Below are 25,207 nucleotides of genomic sequence, written 5' to 3'. Positions count from 1 at the left end.
CTGCTGGCACGTAGACGTAGACGTAAAGAATCTTTTACGTGTATAAAAAATAAAAAATATAAGAAATGCGCATGCGTACGTAAAGGTTTACGTGTTTGTAGGCCGACTCGACCGTATGCCGTTGTTCTCTAATAACATTTTTTTCCCAAAAAGTACCAAAATTCAAGATGGCGGCCGATTTTTTTTGATGACGCACACACCGGACAAATGGGGACTTTTAGTATGTTAATAAGGGTTACTAATGCTAACTATTTTCAATGGTCGCAGCTTTCTAAAAATTTTTGCAAATTCAAAATTATTTGCACTGGCCTATATGTTTCGCTTGACTAATAAATAAATATGATTTGTTGTGCCGATGCAGCTGTGCAAATTAATAATCAAAAAGTAGCGAATACTCATCGCTTTTGAATATAAAAAATTACTTATCAAAACATAAAGTTCTATACAGGGTGCAGAAATAAGTGCAAGTATTTTAACTGGTAGTATAGTTCAACCCCAGAAACACGCCTGAGTTTTTTTCGCGAAAAAAAAAATTTGAAAATTTTTTGGATTTTTAGTTAAAAAATATAATTTCTTGATAATATGGCAACATAAGTATTAGATTAAATTTACAAGAAAGAAAATCCAGAAAAGATCCAGTGGTTCTCAAAATTTTAGCAAAAAATATTTTTTTTTGGAAATTTTCAAAGTAAAATAACTCTGTTATTTTGGACTTATGTGAAAAACGATAAAGAGAAAATATGTTTCTTTTATCGAGATCTACCACCCCTTAAAATACTTGCACTTACTTCTGGGACACCCTGTATAAACTATGTTATAAAATAATGAGTGTTCCTTCCATTTTATACTAGGGTCGGCATTTCTGGCCTTGGGTGCCGATTTTCCTGTATACGAAGAGTATGGTCAACCACTCTTAGTAAAATAAAATGCACTGAATAAAGACCGAAGGCAAGTATTTTCCCAAGCGCATGGAATCTAACGTCAAATTAAGTGTTTATGTAATAAATACTTCATATTTTTGCTCTCTCCGACTTACTAGATTGCCATAGCGATTCACTCTTATACATATAAACGCCGACCCAAGGTTTCGCTTGCCAGGATGGTATAATATATAATAGTGGAGGAAAATACAAAATCCAGTTTTGACTCAAGCCGTATATAAAATGCAATAGAGAAGTGTACTTTCGTAAAAGTTTTTGAAAAGGACACTCATATACAATAAATATACTTCCAATTAAAAGAAATATCAAATTGGGGATCTTATCATTTTGTGAAAGCTTAAAAGCACAAAAAATTTAAAATGGTCTTACTAGATTTTTGTAGTGTGAATCATCATCATCATTCTCAGCTTATTCAACCATTTCCAATTATGGTGTAGCCTCACATATTTAGATACTCTTTGTAGTTGGGCCCATTGTTGTCTATTGTTGGCTCTGAGGCCCAAGTTATCCCTGCTAATTTCCTAATATCATAGTTTAAGGAAGAGTAGTTGCACTCTCGCAAATATTTTCTGCCAGTTTTTGCAAGCTGTCGAATATCGGCAGCATAGATCGGCAGCTTGCAAAGCGTTTCAGTTGAATTCCGTCCGTCGAGCTGCGAGGTTCGAGCGTTGCGTCCCAGCACAGAGACGGATTGACAAAAAATGAGTGCCTTACTGTGTGCTGCTATTAATTGTAGTAATAATTCAAAAAATCGTTCTTTCAGTTTTTTTAGATTTCCATCGGATGTAAATCGGCAAGCTGATAGTAATTATCAATAAACATTTAATTATATTTGTTTATTTTAGAAGCTGAGATATTATGTAATTAATTAAATGTTATTATTTTTTTTAGCATGTGGGCAAATCTTAGAAATTGTTTTTTAGATATACAGGTTGTCTCAAATATGCGCATGAAAATATTCTTTGGTCGGGGGATTTGCCATAAAATTTTCATTCCAATAATAATTTACGAGATAATTTATATACTTAGATTGGTTTTTGAAACAATTTTAGAGTAAATATTTTGTACATCTAAAGTCTCCGCAAATTATTCATATTTTTTAAATGAAAGAATTTTATAATAGCATAATCTATTATAAATTTAGTGGACTGTATTTTTTTATGTTTTTTTTATTTTATTTATTTTTTATTATAAGTGGTCGTAATATAACAATATTCGAAATATTATAGACAAAATATTGAGTTTATATTTGAGGGAAGAAAAGTGCCACACCTAGCTTTAAACCACCGTAAATATACAGGGTGGCCCATTATTGCGAGGAAGTCCAATATCGTCGTTCTTGTCGAAGATGTGAAAAAAGTTTTATTCATATGTTTCAAGGTTTATAAAGGGTCGTATCCTAAAATATTTTGATATATACAGGGTGTCACAAAAAAGTTATGGTAAAGTTAATTTTATTTTTTTTTTTTTAATTATTTTACATCATTCTATATATATTATTCTATATAGGGTATTTTTTATGGCGATGGCGTCACTAAAATCGGAATGTTTAAAATGGTACATCTCATTTTTTTTAAATGCAACATTCTGTATATTATTTTTCGGTCAGATGCAGAATTAAAAAGTGAATATTTTTTTATTTAAAGTGTTTCTCTAAATTTTTAACGGTTTCGCAGATATTCGCAGTATTATATTACATATAGCTCTTAAAATAGTAAATTTTTATCAAAGCCACCTAATATGATCTTTTCTGATATTTTATCGTTGAAAATCCCATATGTAATGAAATACAGAAAATATTTGCAGAACGCCTAAAAATTTAAGAACACTTTAAATACAAAAATTGTTCACTTTTTAATTCTACATCTGAAAGAAAAATAATATACTAGGTGTTGCATTTAAAAAAAATGAGAAACAACATTTTAAATATTACGATTTTGGTGACGCCATAAAAAATACCTTGTATACGCTAAAGTAAATTTTTCTACACGAATTTATTCTAGTGTCCTTGTCATGTTTAAGAAAACATAGCTATAAGTATTAATAAAGTTATATTCACTCTAGTTTTTTGCAACTTTTCATATATAATGTTTTTAACCAAAGTTTTTTAGTAAATAAGAAATAGAATGGCAACACCGCAGTGTGCTTTAAATAGAATCTAGTTATCTACAGAAAATTAAACTTGTTTTAAATCAAAAAAAAATTGTAGAAAATCTCTGAAATAAATAATAATATAAAAATATGTCATTATATATATTTTCCGCATTTCTTCCCATCAGAAGATTTTCAGATACAGAAGAATTGTTACCTACACAAAATGTGAAAACATTCTGTTTTCAAGCAAGTTTTTACTCGATGATCAATTTATTTTATTTTATTGGGAACTCATATTGTTCTAAATACATATCTGTGAAACTACGGCGAGTGCCACGACTATACTTTGCTTAGTTAATAGACCACAACTATACATCTACGTCAGTGGTCACGGGAGGCGAGAACAAGGTCATATAAAGTGGCAGAAAAAGAACAAAGGATTTGACTAGGAGTAAATCTACTAGTTTCCTTATACTATGCTAATATCATGGTCCCATCTCAGGTTTGGTCTTCCTATAGGTCTCTTAAGAGTCTATTATGCTGTACTGTTCGGGTCGCTCTCAGGGGTCGGGTGAAGCCTGTGTGTGGCTCAAGGAAATATATATTTCATTTCAGAAATCTGCATAAAGCTGAGCCCGATTCGTTCGTTTTAAGCCACATCCAAAATTCCAAACACACGTGTTATGATTAAGGTTTGCAGAGCTTCAGCATTTGCAATAAAATAGCGAGCAATTTGTTAGAAAACCGTATAAATTATATATCACTGTAATCACAAAACTTAAATCTATTTCCGTATTGTAACGGAATTTTAAATTATTTCTTTATTTTCGAGAAAATTTTGTCCAAACATAAGGAATATTTTGTTGATGTTTGACCATCAAAATCTTAAAAATAAAGAAGTTGTCTAAGAATGTGCTACAATATGGATATAATATAATCCTTTATTTTTAATTTCCGTCTTCATTTGTCTAAAACTACCTATCCAGTTTTACATAAAACATTAAATGTCGAATGCTTATTTTGCTACTTTTTCGGACTAGTGAAATGGACTCTTAATTCCTCGTGGATACCATGCTGTAATTTGTGGTCTATCTGTTGTCCGTCCTTCTTACCAGGTGTCCTGCCCATTGCCACCAGTGGCGGATCCACGGTGTGGAGGGCCTTGGTCAGTCAAGTAATACGATATTATTAACTTATTTTGTCATAAAGGACTCTGGAAACTTATAGCACAGAATATCTAGCTACGCAACAGAAGCCTCGTTACATGTATAAAATTGTAGGAAGCAAAAGGAGACAGGCTTTAAAAGCCTGTCTACAAATCAGATATTTTGATGTGGTAGTTTCGCTACTACATAATAGAGGGCAATAAATTTAAAAGAAAACAGTTTTCTACAAACAAAATTTAAAAGAATTTTGTGCAGTGTTGCCATTGTGTAATTCATATCGTAATACTTCCTGATAAAGCCTACCTTCAAATTTGTTACATCATTTAAACATATTAAAATAGATCAGAGCTGTTTTTTTCAGTTTGCCATGTTAGTTGGAATTAAATCTTATGAGCTAAATTACAATTACTTCCTGACGTTTGATTGTATAATTAAATCCTGAATTTTCATTGTAATTCGGCGACAATATAATAAGGATTGTTCTACAGAACTATTATTATAGTTCTACCACTTCCTGACGTTCGATTGTGTTCAACCAAGTTCATATCGTATAATCGGGAAAAAACGGCGTTAGCGATAGCTATGAAATGAATATCGCTGTCATTTTATATGTAAATTTATATGGGAAATGTCATCGATCGTCCTTCTCAAGCCAACTGGACGCCGTTTTTTTCAGAAGCATATCAAGTGATACCATAATATAGTACTATATTACGATACATGGCGTTCGATTGGGCTTAAACTTGGTATACTATATCTTCAGTGACATTGTAATATCATGGTACCATGAAGCATATAAAGTGGTACCTTCTATAGTACCATATTTGATGACATAGCAATATTAGGTACATCGCGGCAATAGGGCTTAAACTTGGTATACTACGTATTTTCGGTGACATTGTAATATGATGGTACTATGATGCATATAATCTGGTACTATAATATAGTACCATATTATGTACATGGCTTCGATTGAGCTTAAATTTGGGATACTACGTATCTTCGGTGATATTGTAATATTATGGTACCATGGAGCATAATAAGAGGTACCATAATATAGTACCATATTACGATACCATTTCCTGGCGTTCAATTAGGCTTAAACTTGTTATACTACGTATCTTCGGTTACATTGTAATATGATGGTACTATGATGCATATAAAATGGTACCTTAATATAGTACCATATTTCAATACCATTTCCTGGCGTTCGATTGAGCTCATATTTGATATATACTTGCGTATTTTTGATGACATTGCATTATTATGGTACCATGAAGCATATCAACTGGTACCATAATATAGTACTATATTACGTACATGGCGTTCGATTGGGCTTAAACTTGGGATACTACGTATTTTCGGTGACATTGTAATATGATGGTACCATGATGTATATAAAGTGGTACCTTAATATAGTACCATATTACGATACCATTTCATGGCGTTCGATTGTTCTTAAATTTTGTATACTACGGATCTTCGGTGACATTGCAATATTATGGTACCTTAAAGTATATCGAGTGGTACCATAATATAGTACACTATTATGATATCATTTCCTGGAGTTCGATTGGGCCCAAATTTGGTATACTTGCGTTTCTTTATAAAGATTTGTTTAATTAATAATTTTAATTTATTTTACGAATTTTAATTTATTGTTCGATGTCGTGACAGCAACTTTTATGCCGAACTAATATATTATTAATTGTACCCGTGTCACTTTTTAAAATCTACCTAGGTCTATATAAATAACATGGCAAACGGAAGAAATTTGTTATTATAGTATTTTTAGTCAGTTAACATTTTTGTACTGCATTTTAATAAATTATTTCCATTATTATTAAACCTATATTTCATTACTAACGTTCCAGCATTAATAAATATCACTATCAATCGCCCTGTATATTATTAATTTTAAAAGTAATTAAAGGTATTTTCTTACTTAACATTATAAGGTATAGTGTATATTAAAAATATATATGTTTTGTAATAATATACTTAAAACTATTTTAATAGCCAAAGGAATAATTAATATAAGTGTATCTGACAAGGAAAGAAGAATAGAAAGAAACACATACTGCATTATACACAATAAAAAGAATGGGATGCCAATTCAAGTCTTTTTGAATCTGGCAACTGTGCATATTTAGCCGAGCTATAAGGCCGTCGATCCAAAACCGAAAGTTCAAAATTTCTAATTATATTCTGATTATGATATTGTGGCGCCATCTAGTATTCTATTTGTGCAATTTTAGCTCTTTCATTTCGAGTATTTTTCTGTTGCGTAGCTAGATATTCTGTGCTTATAGTAAAGTTTTGATTCTAACCCCCCCCCTTCCAGAATCCTGGATCCGCCCCTGATTGCCACTTGAGGGATTTGATTCAGTGGATGTCAGTATTATTTTACGGTTTTTCTTGGGTATTCCCAGCATATTTCGTTCCATTGACCTGCAGTTTCCTTATAATGTCCGTTTTAACCGTGCAGGCTTCGCATGCATAGGCCTATAGGCCATGACATGTAGTACAGATTGGTCAAATGTTATCTTCTTTAGATAAAGTGGCGTTCTAGATTTGAATATGATTGAGTTTCTTTCATAAGTACTCCATGCTAACTTAATTCTTCAGTTGATTTCTGATAGTAGAGATACCAAGCTGAGTATTAGTTGTCCCAAATATATGTTTTCTTCTACTATTTCCAGTTTTGTGTTATTTATTAGAATGTTTTTTTTGTCTACTAGTTCGTTGTACCTTACTTTTGTTTTTGCTAAATTCATTTAGCAAGGTAGTGTGAATATTATGACAAATAGAGAAAAAATGTTATTCCTTTTAAAGAACTACAGCTTCAATGTAAAACATATTGAGAATAGCACTGTTACATAGTCTCTAAAATAACATCAGTTATTATGAAAAAACTTTTTTGGACAATGAAAAATAAAACCCAGGTTACAATAAAACATACTATTTTTAATATGCTTTTCGTAATTGATAAGGTTAGAGCAATAATTAATATTAATAATTAAGAAATAAAATCCTAAACAATCATTAATATAGTAACATACGTTTTATAATAATATATATTCACAATAATCTTTGTTTGTAAAATTAAGTTCTTTGTATTATCTAAATATTTACAATTATTATATTTAACATTCTTTTTAACTACTTATTTAAGCCCAAAATAATATTAAACAATAAACTACTATTTATATATTTACACGCATTATTAATTTTGAGGATTTTCACACAATAATAAAATTATTAATTTTTGAGCTTGTCAGTCCATGTAAAAAGAAATTTCTACAGTAAATTTAAAAAAGAATATTGGTTCAAAAAAAATAACAATTTTGTATAAAGAGTAAAATTAAATAATTCTAATAAAATAATATTGTTCAAAATTGATACTATAATAGGTACAATTTGTTGATTTCCATATTCATCGAAAACCACACTCAGTACTCGAATGTTTATATTTATATACTTAATTATAAAATTTTTGAACAACTTCCTAAAAAATTTGAACTTGTATATACTTAGAAATTTAAAAAAAGTATTTAGATGTAGCATAAATATTAATAAATTGTATCCCATTAAGTAAAGTCAAAAACATTTAATAATATATTATTAGTTTGTAAAATAAAGGTTTTAAATGGACAAAATAAGCACCTAAAAAAAGACTTGTTAAAAAGTTACAAATTTTCTTCATACAACCTCTGCAGACATTGAATAAAAATACTAAGGAAGTACATAGTAAAATATTACTGTTATATACACGCGTTAAAGACGCGAGAAACATCATGGTAACCGTTTCAAACATCTTTTTTGCCTGTTTTATTAGACTTTCATCTTGACAAATTAGTATTTTGTAATTTTTTTTGTGTTTTTCTGTATATTTTAGTTCTTATTAGGTTTATAATCAGTAATATGCAAAAAAAATATGGATTTGAATTACAGTTATTATATTTACAGTGATTATTATGAAACTTAAGAGGCTTAACAATAGCTATTTGTGAAGCATACGATGCTTCCGAGATTAAAAAATAATTATACCGGGTGTTTTTTAAAAGTGGCTTACCCTACAAATTTTTTATTTTTTCAGATAAAAATAAGATTTGGTGTGTTAAGACATAGTATAGTAGACGAGTAGACTTAAATCAAGATTGACGTATACAATTATGTTCGGTCACTTCCTGTTTCAGTGGAAATAACTACAACTTTTGATTTCTAAATGCATGGTACCCTCGGTTACCATGGTACCCTAAGTTAACTAAAACCAGTAATTCTAAATCAAGAAGCCTTGGAAAAATATAATTGATCATCTAATGTTTTTTCTTGACATTTCCTGACTGGTTAAAAAATTACTAAGGGTGGCTGCAACGACGTCCCGTAATCCTGCTGTTAAAACAAAACAATTACTTTTTATATATAAAAAAACAGCTGGTATGTTTTAACCGCAGGATTACGGGACGTCGTTGCAGCCACCCTAAATCGTATTTTTAATCAAAACTTAGCATAATTAAAAAAAACATTTTTTAGGAATAATTTGGTACCACATACTTGGTAATTCGCGTGAAATTGTCATTGTGGACACAGCCATTGCACTTAAAATTTAAAATACATTTTTTCAGCGAATATATTAAAAGCTGACATATATGTCATTCTATTTAGAATGAAATTTTCTATTAAATAAAGTGGCAGACATTTCAGGTGAAACAGGATGTGACCGAAAATAGTTGAATGCATCAATCAATACGTCATATAATATACTAACATACTAAATATCGATTTTTTTGTCTAAAAAAAATAAAAGTTATAGGGGTGAGTCACTTTTGAAAAAACACCCGACATATGTCAGGAATAATCTACGAATTTTATTACTACTTGTGAAGAAAACTTTGAAAGTCAATTCTTTTAATTTAATTCAAGTTGCTTCAGCATATCTATAGTTTTGTTATTAAATAAGTATTAATTTATTTATGTTGGAACTATTTTTGCAATCACTTTTAATTAAAAATATATTTGTACTTTGTACGTAAATTAGAAACGGCAGATTACAATATACCATATTATATACTAAGGGCTGGCAAAGGTTAGTCTTGGGTCGAGATTTCCGTATGTCAGAAGAGTACAATGGTTTAGAATGTACTGAACAAAGAGAGAACAGTGAACACGTTGCCAAACGTATGAAATAAACCGATAAACTGTGCACATTGCTAAGATACGTGGAAGGGGACATAGCAGATTTGTCGCAGTCAACCGGTTGACCCAATTACCTCTATCAGTACTTAAAGTTCCAGGGAAAGGTGTACATCATGCGTTCAGCTTCACAATTTAATTACGTCTCGTTATACTTCATTTGTTTATTTATTAACGAGTCGTTGTAATTTTCCCTACAGCTTAAAAAATTTTAACTGCAAGTTAGAAACACTTGCATTTTTGATAAAAATAAATAGAATTGAGTTGATGTTCGACAGTGGTCGCGCTATTAGAACTCTGAATTCAAAAATCGATGTCTCGAAATCTATTAGAATTGATTGTAGTTTTTCAAAAACTTTATTCGCAGACAGTATGCAAAAATCTTTATAAATATAAAAGTTACACGATTGCTGAAAACTGCTATGCACTAAAAGTAAATGGATGGGTTGTTTAAATTTTAGAATGGAAAAAACAACCTTATCGAATTTTTCTTATGTAAACATACTGTAAATGATCCGATCTTCAAAATAAAAAAAAAGCTTCAATATCTAAAGTGGTTCTTAAGTTATGGCGTGTTATGTGTAAAATGGTTGAGTACTTAAATTATCGCGATTACTGACGTTTTCTCTACGTTTTCTCGTTATAAAAAAAATGGACACCCTAACGATATCCTTATAATTCCATTTGAGATGCTCAGAAACATATCTAATGATTTTATCTAGTTACCTTTTCGAAAAAAAGTCTCAAAAATAAGCGGTTTGCGATCGTGATTTTACTTTACTTGATAGGGAAGGCGTACCGACAACAACTCAACACCACACTGTCCGTCGCATTTCTCTCACTCCAACTTAATAAGATCCTTATGCGATTTACTTCCAAACATGTAAATACCGACCCAAAAATAACAGTTGCCAGCACGGTATGTCAACGCCTAAAAAAAATCTAAAGCCACTATTTACCCGGAAGTCAAGTCAGACATAATAAGACCCCTTCGCGGTCTAACGAAGTTTGTTTAATCTTCCTTAGACATTTTATTCAATGCTATTTACCTGTACCCTCTAAACCTTGATAGGTCGTTTTATTGGACAAATCCACATTCTTCCGTGCCAGACACCGACAGCAGTACCAGTTATCCTTATTGTCCGAGAGCACCTTAATGCCCACGTACACCTAATGGTACCATGCAATGTAAGTCATACTTAGGGCAGAACCATATGATGGAACCTCAGCTCCTTGCTAAGCTAACCTTCTTAACGTTGGGAGATGTATCTTTGCATTTCAAAGGGTGTATTCTGGATGTTCATGGCGGTCTCGGTATTGAACTCAGTGTGGTAGGTTGGCGGTTCAGTTGATATATGGACTGAAGAGGAATCTTAAACTGGAGTCTTCTTTTTCCTTTTCTTCTTCTTACTTGATAAATCCGCGTTCTTCTGTGCGAGACACCGGCGGCAGTACCAATTCTCGTTATTGTCAGGAGGCACCTGAATACCCACGCACACCCAATGGTACCAGGCGTCGCACCCATCGCACCCAATCATTGGTCTACCATCGTCTTGAAGGTCACACTCAGGACAGAACCATATGGTATTACCCTCAGCATCCTTGCTAGTGTATGGCTGCTGTTGAACCTTCTTCACCTTGGGAGTTGTCGCTTTAGGCTTCAAAGGATGTATTCTGGGTCTTCCTGGCGGTCGAGGTGTCGAAGTAGGTGTAGTAGGTTCAGTGGGTGATGGTTTTTCCGTTGCGGTAAGCACTGGGGAAGGATTCTTTGGTTTCGGAGGACCAGTGACCAAAGCAGATATTTTGGCCAAGCCTGGAGATGTTTCGCGCTTTCTTTCTGGCGAGGAAGGCTCTTCTTTCTTTATTATTGGCTTAATGTTTAGCTTTTTGGTGGTATCCGGCGTTTCCGGCCTAGGCGATGGGGAATTTACCTGCGGGAATGGGCAAATGTCACAAATTTATTTTATCTGTGTGAGTTTAGATGTAAGATGATATAAATTAGGGTTTCTCAAAACACTTTAGATATTCTACTACCACCATTGAAGTTCTGATAGATTGTTAGTAAAGTCAAATTTCAAATTAACCTACTTTCTACTTAATAAGGTAATGCCAAAAAGTTCTATACATAATAAATATTAAATTTTTCACTATGTGTAATGTTTTGTGGTTTTTTAGTTTTTGAACAATCAAAGAAACGATAACCCTAGATTACTAACCTACTAACCCCACTGTATGAGCAAGACATAGGTACTTTTATTTACGTATCTTCCACTTCATTTTGAGAAATCCTAATATAAATGACAAATGAAACATGCACCCAAAAAGTTCACACTTTCAATGAACAATCAAAATGAATAATGGTATTTTTGAAATATTATTAATAATACTGGGTATTACACGTGACATAATAGGTGGCTATACCATACCAGTTACCTGTTTATCTTGGAGATAAGAGCAATTTTAAGAAGTGCAGCACTTAGATCACATAATATGCAAAAAAATTAACCCAAAAAAATTATATAGTTTGTTAGAGAGAGAAAAAACGATTTTGACATCCAAGAAAAAAATAACAACGGTCACTTTCATTAGGCAGACTGAATATCTAATTCTGTTATATCAATAACTTTTCTAATAGCCAAGTTAAAAAAATAAAAATTTGCGACATTCATCCATTCCAATACCGCTAAAACTTCAAATTTATAGCTCTAAAAATATTGATCTAATATTCAGAAAGAAACATTCTCACGTAAAGCTCTTCATAAACAATATTATACAAGTTATTTTAGTAATTTTATTCAAAATAAGTATAAAAAACTCTCACATATTGAACAAAATAAATATTATTGTACGAGAAAATATTCTGATTAAAGCTTATCTAATACTTTCTAACTCTAATTCTCTAATAAGTATGCTCTCAGAAAAATAAGTAAACCTCGAGGAGTTCTACCTAGAGCACTAGTTCATAATAACCATCAGCTTTTTCCTTACATCTTGGAATGTCACATTTTCCAGGTATACAAGATGAAAACATAACTTTTTATTTGACTATTCCCTTGACAAATTTGAATTTTTGAGGGTTACTTGTTCTTTCCTCTGTTTAGTTTTTATTATCTTCTGTTTATTTAAAATTGGCTTTATTCAAAATATTTATGTCCTTTTGTCAGGTCTGGCATTATAATAAGATCAGTGTGAATCATAGTAGTTATACGGGGTGCGTCTCAAAAGTGTAACTTTTCATTTTATCAGATAAAAAACGAGAGTTGGTATGTTAATATATAACATAAATTAGGATTGATTGACGTATTCAATTTTTTTTGGTCGCTACCTGTTTCACCGGAAATGACTACAACTTCTGATTTTTAAATAACACCCCGGTATGTTTTTACTATATATCGATATGATTATTTGATAGAAAAAGACACGCTGAATAGAATGACAAATCATATGTCAATTTTTGACATTCTGGCATAAGGTTTATTTGAAATTGTAAAGTGTGTCGTACCAAATTGAAGTGTGTCGTACCAAATTATTCGTAAAAAAATATATTTTTTAAACATGCTAATGACTCACCCCTGTTCCATTTGAAAAAATTGAGATATGATTAAAAATACGATTTGGGCATCTTATAACGGGCCCAGACAAGACACGAAAAATCATTAGACGATGAAATATGTTTTTCCAAGGCTCCTTGACTAAAAATTAGTGTAGGATTTGACACATCCATGGCACCCTAGATTGAAATTTAAAAGACAATTTTTCTTAAGCGAAAATGTCTAAAATTGACATATGATATGTCATTCTATTCAGAGTGTCATTTACTATCAAATAAAGTAAAAATATACCGGGGGTGCTATTTAAAAATCAAAAGTTGTAGTCATTTCCGGTGAAACAGGAACTGACCAAAACCAGTTGACTACGACAATCAATTCGAATTTTTGTCATATACCATACCAAATCTCGTTTTTTTATCTAAAAAAAAATAAAAAAGTTATAGCGGTAGGCAACTTTTGAGATGCACCCGGTATATGTTATCAGTAGTCAACCAGTCAATTAAGAAGTTTATTTAGAATTAATTATGTTTTTTGTTCACTCATTTATTACTATTTGCCAATAATAATTAAGATGTTAATTTTATGAATTATTATTACTTATGATGATGTTCCAGTATTGTATCTTCATTTCCGTAAATATACATCTTCGTTTTAGTAAATTTTTTACTTACTAAAAAAGAATTAAAAATTAATATTGGAAATGAATTTTATTTTTATTTTTTAAACATTATTAATATTGATTGTTATTGGACGTAACAAAACCAGGAAATCACTGAGTGTAGGAGTACATCTACTTTATGCTTTATTATTTATACCTTACTAAATAAAAAAAAATCGGACGCCACTGATCACCTGGAAGTCAAGTCAGCCATATTGAAACTCTTTTGCGATCTTGACAAGTTTAACTATCCCTCCTTTAGTTTTTTTTTAAAGAAATTCCAATTAACAATTATTTTTCCATCTGAACACCTCATTCTGTTATGCATAATTTTGTAATAGCTATTTTGATTTAATAAATAATAATTTTGACTACAAACCAATGGTTAGTTATAGGTTAGGGCGCATCTACGTTTACCTGTTTTTCTGAGACCCGTATTATAACTTAACTGGTAATAAATAAAGTCTTTGGTAATACACGCTGGCATAAAAAATCATTGAAATCTGAGTACTTGCCGTCAAAGATAACATACCTTCAGTAGCAACTTCGGAATGCTGGTCACCGCTTCCACTGGCTCTTCTTTTGGAATTTTCTTCTTCTTCTTATCTTTCTCCTTCTTGGCCTCTTTCAATTTCTTCTTCTCCGACTTGTCCTTCACCTTCTCCTTCTTATTCTTCTTCTTTATCTTCTCCTTCTTCTCTTTCTTGTGCTCCTTGGACTTCTTTTGCGTTTCGGGTATCGTCTCTCCTTCAGTTTTGATCGTCAAAGGTGTCGCAGAAGAAGAGAGTTCAGTAGAAACCGGTGGTGCAACTTCGGCAGGTTCTTGTTTGATTTGTTCTGGATGTTTTGGCGGCGAAACTTTCGCAGGAGGTTCAGATTTGATATGGGGAGGACTAAAGAACGATTGGTCGGCGAAGTTTTGCATCAGAGGCGAAAAGGGAAACAGTGGAGTGCCGAATGTGTGGGGTATCAAGCCGGGGCCTCCGAAATTTGCTAGAGGAGGTAAACGGAATTGATTGGGTATTCCAGGAAACGCTAGTCCGGGCCTTAATAAATTCTGAGACTCTATTGAAGTTTTATGGTGATGTTCCATGGACATGTCCATGAATCCTGGGTCCATGAAGTGAGCTGGTGGATTTTTTCTCATCTTCTTCGCTCTAGGCTTCTCAGGTTTTTCTTTTCTTTTACGTTTTTCCTTCACCATTGTCGGCGGGCTCCGTGTCATAATCTCTGGAGTTCTAGGCGTTGAAGGAGTGCCCGGAGGAGAACCATCATCAAAGAAGTAATCCATCTTTTCCGGACTTCTCTGTACAGGCCCTCCGGTGTTCATGATCGGCTCTATAGTGATATCGCTGGACAAACTAATCTTGTTCACTATGTCACGAGTTTGTTGGATCATGTGCGGGCTCATGTGATGCTGCTGTTGTTTCGGCACTTTCTCGTGCTTCTCCTTCACATTCGATATCTTCTTCAGTATATTGATTTTCTTCTTATCAGGCTCAGTGACCAGTTTGTCTACTTGATGATGAGGGACTGAAGATACGGGAAACTGTCCTGGTTCGGATTTTATTGGTATAGGAGTGATCGTGGTGTTGAGTTTTTCGGTTTTGGCCTTTGCTGCTGCCAAGGTTTTGTTGAAAATGCTCGTTTTGGACGAAGAAGGCGGTTTGTGAAGCGGCGTTGCCAAAGGAGGCGGTATTCTGGAATCTCCAGGAAAATGAGCAGTGTTCCAGGGAGGTATCAAACCCAAAGGAGGAATGTTAGCGTTTGCGTTGTTAGAAGATTTGGGCTGTTTGATTTTTGGTTCTTTGGGAGTGTGGGCTTTCTTAGGAGGTGGTTTTTCGTCGCCTGTCGATTTCGATGGATCTTTCGGGGCTTTTTCTTTCTTTTTTTCCACTTTTTTCTTGATAGAGACCAGTTCGGGTACTTGAGGTACCGGAGATGGTGGTTTTGGTGGTTCAACAGGTGGGTTCGGCGCTTTGGGTTCAGGTAACTTACCTAAAATATAAACATTGAACATCTAAAATGTAATATACCTAACAATGGTTTATGTAGTTAAAATATATAGGGACCATTTTATGTAGAGATTATTATGTATCTTATAGCAGTCTTAAACCAGACAATTTACTTGTAAAATTTTTCATGAGAAATTTACACTATACGATCGAAAAAAAACGGCGTTAGCCGTCCCGGGGAATGACAATCGATGATAGTTTTGGCGAGGTCAAACCCTAGATGGGTATTTATATAATAAAATTATAGTATTTTAAATTCTGAAAATACACTGGCAAAACAATTATAAAAAGGAAAACACAAGCGTTTAGGGTTTAAAAAATTGAATTGATTCATTTATGTGGAACAGGAAATAAATTCGATCAAATATCTGAAAGTAAATAGGACTTGTTCTAATAGTTTCAATGAATTAGACAAGATGATACTTAAATTATTTGATTAAAGATTTAATCAAATTAAATATGCCAAATAAATTGCAGGTGTAAAACCGCTATTAGAAAGAGACTCCAAATTGTTACTTATGCAGTGACTGATCATCCGATCATGCCGAGATTAAAAACATTAAAAATAATAAAACAATTTTTCACTAGTACAAGTAATTATAATATAGTAAACCAATATATATGTACTATAAATTCGTGAAATTTTAACAGTGAATAGATGTAAGAAAGAAAAGTTACCCTTCTCGGGGGTGAAAAATAAATCATCCATTTTAAGGGTAAAAATCAATAAAGGGATGAATTCTAAGCAAAACATTTTTTCAGAAAATTAATATTTTCCTAGTTATTTAGGATTGAAAATGTTGATTTTTCATCTAAAAACTGCATATTTTTCTGCCATTTTTTATAAATAACTCGAAAACCTTGCGTTTTATCGCAAAATGCATATAAAGCAAAAATGAAGCTTTTGGAATAACTAAACGATTTGTTTTTTGTTGATTACCGTAGGTGTAAAATAGCCGAGTTATCATTCTGTAAAAGTGATTTTTTATTTTTCGAAAACTAAATTGCAACATTTATCGTAAAATAATGGCGAAAGAACACATTTTTCGAAGAAAATGAATATGACCGTTTTTAAAGTGACCTTTTAAATGCTTTTTTTTTAAAGTTCGTAGCTCAAAAAATCGAGGAGATAATAAAAATAAAATGGTCATTTTTTCTGAAAAAAAAATTAACAAAATCTATGACTGAAATAAAAACTAAGCGTAATACATGTACAGTTGGCTATATTTAGGTACTAACAATGGGCTCTCCAAGTTCGAGCGATTTAGAATGCCTAAATTTGAAAAAAAGTTAAAATAATGAATTTTTTTTTTATTTTTTAAAAAATTTTAATTTCTTTGACATATCTCAAAAACTAAGCAAGATACGTAAAAAAATGCAACAGAGTAGAATTGGTCTTTTTGCAATATTTTTGCTCTCTTTCAATTATTCTGTAGATCTCTTTATTTCGTAGATATTACGTTTTTTTTAGTTTGACTTGCGTGTCGCCAAGTGAAGTCGCCAAGTGCGCGGTAAGTCTTAAAAATATAAACTTATATCGTAATCCAAAAAAATAAATAAATAAAAATAAAGACACAAGTAACATAAAATTGTAAAAAATAATTAAATTCTTCATAATATTAAAAATATGCTAAAACGCTTGATCGATAACTTACCTTCGCACGCAGGAGACAAAAACCCTGAAGTGGTCATCATCACGCTGCTAATCTCCCTGGTAGGCCTTCCACCTTCTTCCTCCCTCTTCAACCTCCTGTACTCCGGCGATACCGTATCATTACCCTTCTTCAACTGTTGATCGTCATCTTCAACCTCCTTCTTCACCGGCGAATTCTCGGTATTCTGTTCTTGTTGCTCTTCGAGAAGCGGATACATAGGAGGTAGATGCTCGTTGATATGCACTGGCCGAGTTACAACTTCTTTGGATCCGGGTTTCAAGAAATTCAGGTGACTTTCGTTGGGAATGGGGAATTTTGGGACCGAGGGTCCTGGCGGAACAAAATTGACATAGGTGACGTATTCTTCAAGTTCGCCCAAGTTAACTCCGACCTCTTGAAACGCCAGACCCAAATGATCCAAGTTGGGTTCGGTTTGACCAAACTCATTGGCGTAGTCGTTGGTTATTTTCGCTATTTGTTTGATGTAGTCTGACATCAAATCCGTCAATACCTCCAGCGGCGTGGAGTTGATGGAATTCCATCCGATTGTTTGGAGGATCTTGCCCACTGCAAGTTTGCAATGTTCGCGAGCGAATGTCGAACTCATGTTGTTAAATTTAATATAATTTAGCCACGAATAAAATAAGTTTTTTAACAAGTCTGTTGCACTGAGAATTTATAAAAATCCACTTCAATGTCCACTGAAGATTTCTTATGGAACTTGTAGGTTGAAGGAAGATTGTAGTGTAGTTCGGCCAAAACTTCGGCTTTAACTCCTAGACTTTCTGCATATTTTAACATGTGTTTTCTAAAAATATATACAATGGGGGTCATAAATTTTCCAACAAATAGGAAATAGTATATTTTTCAATATGTAGGAAAGTGTTTCATATAACCTAACAGGTAAAAGTTTTACTGTAAAACATTATATCTACCAGCTAAGAAGAAATACCATCTACAGAGTCTGCAGAACTACCATCAGTCCTCTAGACGTTAAAACGTTACGTGTAGAAGAGTTAAAGAACGTTTAAAGTTTTAAAACTACTACATCATAATTTGCATTAAGGATTTTTATTTGTAGAATCAATATAATGAAAATATCAAATTTTTAGTTTAAACCTTTGCCGGTAATGTAAGGTCTAAATTTAATTTTATTTCTTTATCATTTTATTTTGTTTTTATTTTATATTTCTGTATTTTTTTTATTTAGCTGTCTAACATACTAGTCATGTAAAAATATCAATGATCCTTACCTTGTGGTAGTCTTGTGAAGAGAATATACAACATTTTTGGACAACTTCAATGCCACATCTAAAAACTGTTTATCAATGCCCTCGTTATTTTTTGTACCAAACGGCGGGTTCATTAAAACCGTATCAAATTTTTTAGAAAATCTAGAAATTTGTTAATTTAAAAAAAATTACCATAAATAGAGCATGTGTACTTCTCTGGTAGATTTCTCACATCACACTGAACTACATCCACATTTTCAAGTTCATGGTCTGTTATATTGTCTTTAAAAATGTCTAAAGCATCACTGTCTATTTCAAAACCGATTACAAGGGAAGCGTCTAATATTGCAGCACCTATAGAAAGGCCTCCACAGCCACAACCAAGATCGGCTACAAGTTTTCCACTTATATCTCCATATTGAGACTGAAAATATAAAGTTATTACATAAAATAAGCTATAAAAAATAAATACTGAATTTTTTATGCTATGCATTTGAAAATTCACTAAGTCTTTTAGGATCTAATTTAGATACAAAATCTCAATATCTTAGGTTAAGGATATTTCAAGGTGTACTTCTTTTTTTATATATTTTCCACTCCCTGATGCCTAAAACATTCATATTTGTATATAAATTAAATAGTAAAAAAACTTTTAATAAACAGGTTCTGTGAAAAACCCTGGGGTGCAACTTTGTTCAAGTTAGCAACCGATCATTTAGAAGTGATGTGTCGAAACCAGATCGGTACTACATTCATTGCAAAACTATTGTCGTTCAAATGCTGTGAAATATGATATCACTATCACACTCTTGCACACGTGTGCGACACGGTCTAGGCTATATCTAGGCAGTCGCCTCGCCACAAAGCAAGAAATCAGAATATCGCTACGAATCGATGTTGCTACTGAACATAGTGCCTCAAGCTACAAATTACTTTACTATCGCTTTGAAACATGAACAAAGTTGCACCCCTGTACTGCTGATGTCATACCTGAATAGTATACAACATATGCGATCCCAAATGTGCAGGAGTTACGTATTGTTCTAATTTAATTTTAGGCTTTTTAAAATCAGAAACTTGTTGAAGAGTCTCTTCGATTTTCCTTAATTTTAAACATGGAAACATTACTTTGAGTCAAATCGAGGTAAAACGGGTAAAATCAAATTTCCAAATAAGGAATCTTGCGAGATGAAGTATCCCATAGATTGAGAATTAGCAGTTTGTAAGGCGGCCCGTTGTTGATGGGAGTTCATTGAATGTCCATCGTTATTCTGAACGGTAGTAGATCCTAAAACTGGGAGTGCTGAAGAGTTGAGTGTTGATGCGACGCCTTGTTTGAGTAGCAGTTGCTTTTTAAGTTGAAGCTCCTCTAATATTTTACGATTTGCCAATTCTGTAAAATAAAATTGATTGAACAGAGATATAAATGGCCATTCAAATTATTACCTCTTTGAGCATTAGGTTGAGGATAAGCCATCAAAAATGTATATCAGTAAAATTCAATTTTTAATAAACAATTTACAGGTAAACGACAAACACGATGCTGACATCAGTGACATTTAACATCTGACAGATCTGACATGTTCTGCAGTGTTCCCAACTCTCAAAAATTTATCTCCCTAAAAATCTAAAACGCTCGCCTCAAAAATCCCCAAAATATCCCTAAAAACCTAAAAAAATATCCCGAAAAAACCCTAAAAATATAAATAATAATAAATAAACAATTTGTTGTGTTTTAAGTGGTTGATCAGTGCCTTCTATTAAAAGATCAGCCTACGGGCGGACTTTTGTTTACTTCATCAGCTGTACATACTTAGATATTGGGTTAGATTCCGTTTCATATTTTGTGGGTTGATTTTTGGTTTTAACTCTTTGATTTTTGGTATTATTTATTATTGTAGTGCAAAAAACTAATTATTTTGGTGTTGAAGTACATAAACTACTACCAGATATATGGTCACTCTCGGTTTCGCATAAAAAAATAGAAATTTTAAAAATTACACGTTGTGCAAGTGATTTAACCTAAAAGTGCCCATACATTTTTTACTTATCGTGATTTTTGTGTGTGTTTTTTAAGACTCTAACAATTCATCAATAAAGCTTAAGTGGAGTGTGTTATTGGTGCTATGCCTCATCTTTGTTGTGTTCCTGGTGGAAAGGATAGTTACTAAGGATAGTTATTATACTAGGCAGCCTAAAGTGTCCGGAAGAGCAAGAAAAGTGGGTACGAGTTATAAATCAAGAGAATTTTATTGAAAATATCTTTAATAAATTTAAAAATAATATTCTCCCATGATGGTATTAATGAAAACTGGACAATTATGTTTATTTTATTCATATTGTGGAATCTCCACTCCAAGTGTTGCTGGTTCAGCTTCGATAGATTCAAACACGTAAGTAGGTATTATGATCTAGGGAAAAATAAAGAATATGTGTATTAGAGATCATGAAAAAGATTATTATTTTGAGTTCAAATTTTAAAAAGATTTTTGTAAAGACAAGACTGATATACAGTTTAAAAAGAAGAATGTGTTTTTGTTTGATAATATATAATGTATGTTAAGCATAACATATATTTGTTCAGTAATTTTTAATGAATAGTATTGATTATTTATAATACCAAATTAATATCAAATATTTAAGTGATGGCTGAATACAATATGAATAAAATAACAATAAAATTGGTATATTTGCATAATACAAAATTAAGTTTTAAGAATAAAGGTGTTACTAAAAATACTAAGAAATTCATATTTCTTTTGTTTTAATTGGTCTAATGTTATTTACATTGTATGTAAGAATTATACCGTATCATCGAAAAAAATCGGCGTCTAGTTGGCTTGGAAATGAACATCGATGACATTCCCTAAATAACTGTACACATAAAATAATTAACTAGAATTTTACAATCTTGGAAAATTTGATATTCTTGAACCTTGATTCTAAATATTCTAAATTTTTTGATTTTCTTGGAATTTAGGTTCGGGAAAAAACGCTGATTGATTTTTCATTTGGTTTTTCATTATTTTTTATTTGGTTTAAAAAAAAAACGGTTCGGCTAACATTATAGCCTCCATCAGTGTTGTGTCATATGAAAAAAATAGTGTCAATATAATCCAAAAATTGCATATAAAATATTCACACCACGCACATAATGTTTACTGCGTATCTCCATAGTCAATGTAGATAATTTTAGTGTTAAGAATAATAATTTTAAAAATATGTGGTCATCTTTTGATAAGTTTATATTAGTTTATTAATTGCAGTAAACATTATGAGGTGTGAATTATATTGTATATGTAATTTTTTGGATTATATTTGACACTATTTTTCTCATATGACACAACACTGTGAAGGCTATAGTTAGCCGAAACGTTTTTTTTAAACGAAATAAAAATAATGAAAACCCAAATGAAAACTTAATCAGCGTTTTTCCCGAACCTAAAAATCCCAAGAAAATCAAAAATTTTAGAATAATTTAACATATAAAATGCCAGCGCTCTTCATTTCATAGCCATCGCTGACGCCTTTTTTAGATAATATTGTATTATTTGTAAATATAATTTTTTCGAACATTGATACTGGCAAAATATACATATAAATTTTGTGAATGCAAATAATAATAGGTACATCACTATTAGTAGATATTAAATGTTTTTTGTTAAATTAGATCGATTTTTCAAACCCCAAAATTTAAAATATATTTACATTTTACCCATTATCTTATGTACCTATACATTATTTGTACATTGTAAAAACATTTGCTGCATTTGTATGGTTCATAGTTTATTTGCCAAAGTATTTATTACTATAAATAGGTATATATGCTGTAGTTATTAACTGTATATTATGTATATTTCATTTAAACTATATCATTTTTAAAATACAAACCAAAAATCTGAGGAATAATTATGTTTTCCATGTATTCTACAACATATTTATTAATCCGTTATATCTAACTAGCGTGACGTCATAAATCTCGCCCGTAGGCTGATCTTTTAATAGAAGGCACTGGGTTGATCTTGAAACGTCTGATCACACAAATGTAGCCAACTGTTCGAAACTTTCCATTAAAGCAATATTAAACCTTCTTAAATCCAAACAACTAAAATCCCCACAACTGTTATCCAAGATTCGGTGATTAAAATAAATAAATTATTTTGTTTTATTTATACTTTCCGGGTCTGGTCCACTTTAGGTATATCGCCAATCTTGAAGTTATTGATGTAAATTTGATATTAATATGTTCTACAATTAATATTTTAACGTTTTAAGTACGGATCGTCGGCTAAATGTTTGAGATCACTTCACTATTGATACTTAAAATTATTATTTTTAGGTTAAATTTACGATAAGTTTTTAATGTGTGCGATAATTATGACAGATGAGAGAGAATGTGTTTTACTGGTTGTATTATTTTCGTTTAACTTTTAAAGCAACGTTGCCAATGCTAAATCGGATATTGTTTTATTATTTATACTTTCCTATTAATTTTGAAAAATAGCGGTAGTGATATTAAGCTCATAAGAATAGATATTATACTTTGATCTGTGTTAAAGGTTGAGAAGAGGATCACAATGGTAAAAACGTCCGCCGTAACTGAGTTTTGATTGCATTGGTTTTAACTTTTTTGCGGACGGTGGATCGAACCTCGATAGACATAAAACTTTTTTATTTTTTTACAGCTGTTTTTATTTTTTAAAACTGTTTTTATTTTTTTTATTTATTTAGAGTCGTTGGTAACGGCGACCAAAATACGCAGTAGGCGTAGGTATACCTAGGCGTATTTTGATTGCGTTGGTTAGTCTTTGGTGTGAGCAGTGTTGCCAGATGGAAAAAATACAAAGTGGTATCGAGTATTTAAAAAAATGGTATTTGACTGAAAAAAAATGGTATTTTTACTTTTAAAGAGGATCTTAATATTTTTATAATTTTGATACTATGATTAACCGTGGATTAACCCCAAAAACCAAACGAACCTCATTTTGGTTGAAAACATCGTAGCTGTTGGTTGTCACATCAGTTTTTGAACTCTTGCGCAAGGCATTTAATTTTTTTTTTTACATTTTATTTATGCAAAATAATAATAAAAGAAATAGGTATAATTAATAGCTTTTTTCGTTTTCTTGTTATTACCGATTCTGAACCGTCCTAGAATTGTGATGCGTATGCGCAGAAGGAAATATGAAGACATTATTTCATTTGCGCATGCGCTGGAGAGTTCTAGGACGATTCAGAATCGATAATAACAGGAAACGAACAGACCTAATATAATAATAAGGTAATTAGGAACATTTTAAATAGATAGGTAACATAAAATATATTATTAATAATTCAACATTAATAATCTACATATTTGGCTCTGAAAATATAGGTAAAACCATAGACTTAGAATTAGATGTGGAAAACTAGATTGGTATGCATTAAAAAGTTTAAAAAATGTAGATCGCTGGGATTCTAAAAAAATGGTAGAAAAATGGTAACGTCTTCAAAAAATGGTAGAAAAATGGAAAATGGTATACTCAAAATTTTTGCAGGTATCAAGGAAGAAAAAATGGTATAGATACCATTTAAATGGTATATCTGGCAACACTGGGTGTGAGTTTTTTTTGTATTTATAGATTGCACGCAAAAACCTGATCGATTTTGTATAACTCATGCGCATGCGCGGAAGCAAAGGAGCAAAAGTGGAGTGCGGCTCCCTAGCTTCTAGTAAACCAATGCTATTAAAACTCCTTCGTGCAATTTTGTGGTTACATATTTAGCTATTGTCAGCTTTCGTAATAGGTCATTTATTTAAAATCCGTAATTACCCGAAAAAATACAAGATATGGCAACGTTGCAAATTTTCAAATTGTTAGATTAGGTCTAGAATATATTTGTCTCTCTCATTGCATAGAAGAGAGAAAGAAGGATATATGAAATGTCAAACTTCAATCTTCCATCTGGTCTCAATTTTCTTTGTTAAGAAAAGTGTTTTTCAGTAAAATTTTGGACATTTTTCTATCTTCAATCAAGTGTGGCTTTTAGATAAACTATAATATAATGAAAATATAGTGAAATTATTACTTTAGAAGGCCAAAATAAATAAAAATTCAGTGTTGAAATACCCCACCCAGCACCCCTTTTCACTCCCCAATCCCGTAAAATTCTGGGGTTGTTTATGGACGATCCGCACTTTTTTCGTTAGAAAATGTCATTATAAGTGTTCCTCTTCTCAATTCTGTATAGAAAATTTTAAAATTTTGATGTACCTAAAGTGGACAAGACCCTACTTTCCTATTAATTTTGAAAAATAGCAGTAGCGGTTTTATCTCCTCTTTGGTAGCGGTAAAATTCCATTGAAATTTTATCCTTAAAAATATCCCCAAAAAATTTTACTCCCTAAAAAAATCCCCATATAGATTTTTTCTCCCCAAATTTAGGGATAAAATCCCGGAGTTGGTAACACTGATGTTCTGTCGTTCTGTCTTGAAATCACGGCTTGAAATCCATACTTGAAATTATGCTTGAAATTATCCATAAATTCATATACAAGTCTTTAGAGGTTTTCGGAATTAAAATCCTAGATTAGGTAGTTTACTAATCAGCTGTTCCTCTTGGAACAAAAAAACTGATCTTTCAGTGCTTGAACAAAAAAGTGTGAGTTACAACCATATCTCTGGTTACAACTAGTTTAGTATATGAAGTGGAAAATTT

General features: G+C 31.9%; 3 protein-coding genes across 4 annotated transcripts; all 3 read right to left on the bottom strand.

The window, feature by feature from the left end:
• Positions 1–10,063: 10,063 nt before the first annotated feature.
• Positions 10,064–18,859, bottom strand: LOC115879508 (transcription initiation factor TFIID subunit 3). Its single transcript, XM_030896399.1, has 5 exons — positions 18,741–18,859; positions 18,530–18,670; positions 17,277–18,084; positions 14,139–15,604; positions 10,064–11,328 (listed from the first exon to the last, which is right to left on the bottom strand). Exons 3-5 carry the CDS (start codon positions 17,881–17,883, stop codon positions 10,771–10,773), a joined length of 2,631 nt encoding a protein of 876 aa, XP_030752259.1. The 5' UTR covers positions 17,884–18,084; positions 18,530–18,670; positions 18,741–18,859; the 3' UTR covers positions 10,064–10,770.
• LOC115879194 (methyltransferase-like protein 5) lies at positions 17,928–19,633 on the bottom strand. Its single transcript, XM_030895888.1, has 4 exons — positions 19,499–19,633; positions 18,721–18,932; positions 18,530–18,670; positions 17,928–18,084 (listed from the first exon to the last, which is right to left on the bottom strand). Exons 1-4 carry the CDS (start codon positions 19,631–19,633, stop codon positions 17,928–17,930), a joined length of 645 nt encoding a protein of 214 aa, XP_030751748.1.
• LOC115879745 (SOSS complex subunit C homolog B) lies at positions 18,744–20,170 on the bottom strand. Of its 2 annotated transcripts, none has more exons than XM_030896727.1 (3): positions 19,955–20,169; positions 19,499–19,901; positions 18,744–18,932 (listed from the first exon to the last, which is right to left on the bottom strand). In XM_030896727.1, exons 1-2 carry the CDS (start codon positions 19,983–19,985, stop codon positions 19,633–19,635), a joined length of 300 nt encoding a protein of 99 aa, XP_030752587.1. In that variant the 5' UTR covers positions 19,986–20,169; the 3' UTR covers positions 18,744–18,932; positions 19,499–19,632. The 2 variants fall into 2 exon arrangements, with proteins under 2 accessions (XP_030752587.1, XP_030752595.1); XM_030896735.1 differs by lacking the exon at positions 18,744–18,932 and adding an exon at positions 18,951–19,115 and having other exon boundaries at positions 19,955–20,170.
• Positions 20,171–25,207: the final 5,037 nt, after the last annotated feature.

The sequence above is a fragment of the Sitophilus oryzae genome, unplaced genomic scaffold (genome assembly GCF_002938485.1).
Source record: "Sitophilus oryzae breed Bouriz unplaced genomic scaffold, Soryzae_2.0 scaffold_1067_pilon_pilon, whole genome shotgun sequence".
NCBI classification, from domain to species: domain Eukaryota; kingdom Metazoa; phylum Arthropoda; class Insecta; order Coleoptera; family Curculionidae; genus Sitophilus; species Sitophilus oryzae.
This window is presented reverse-complemented; position numbering and strand designations above follow the sequence as displayed.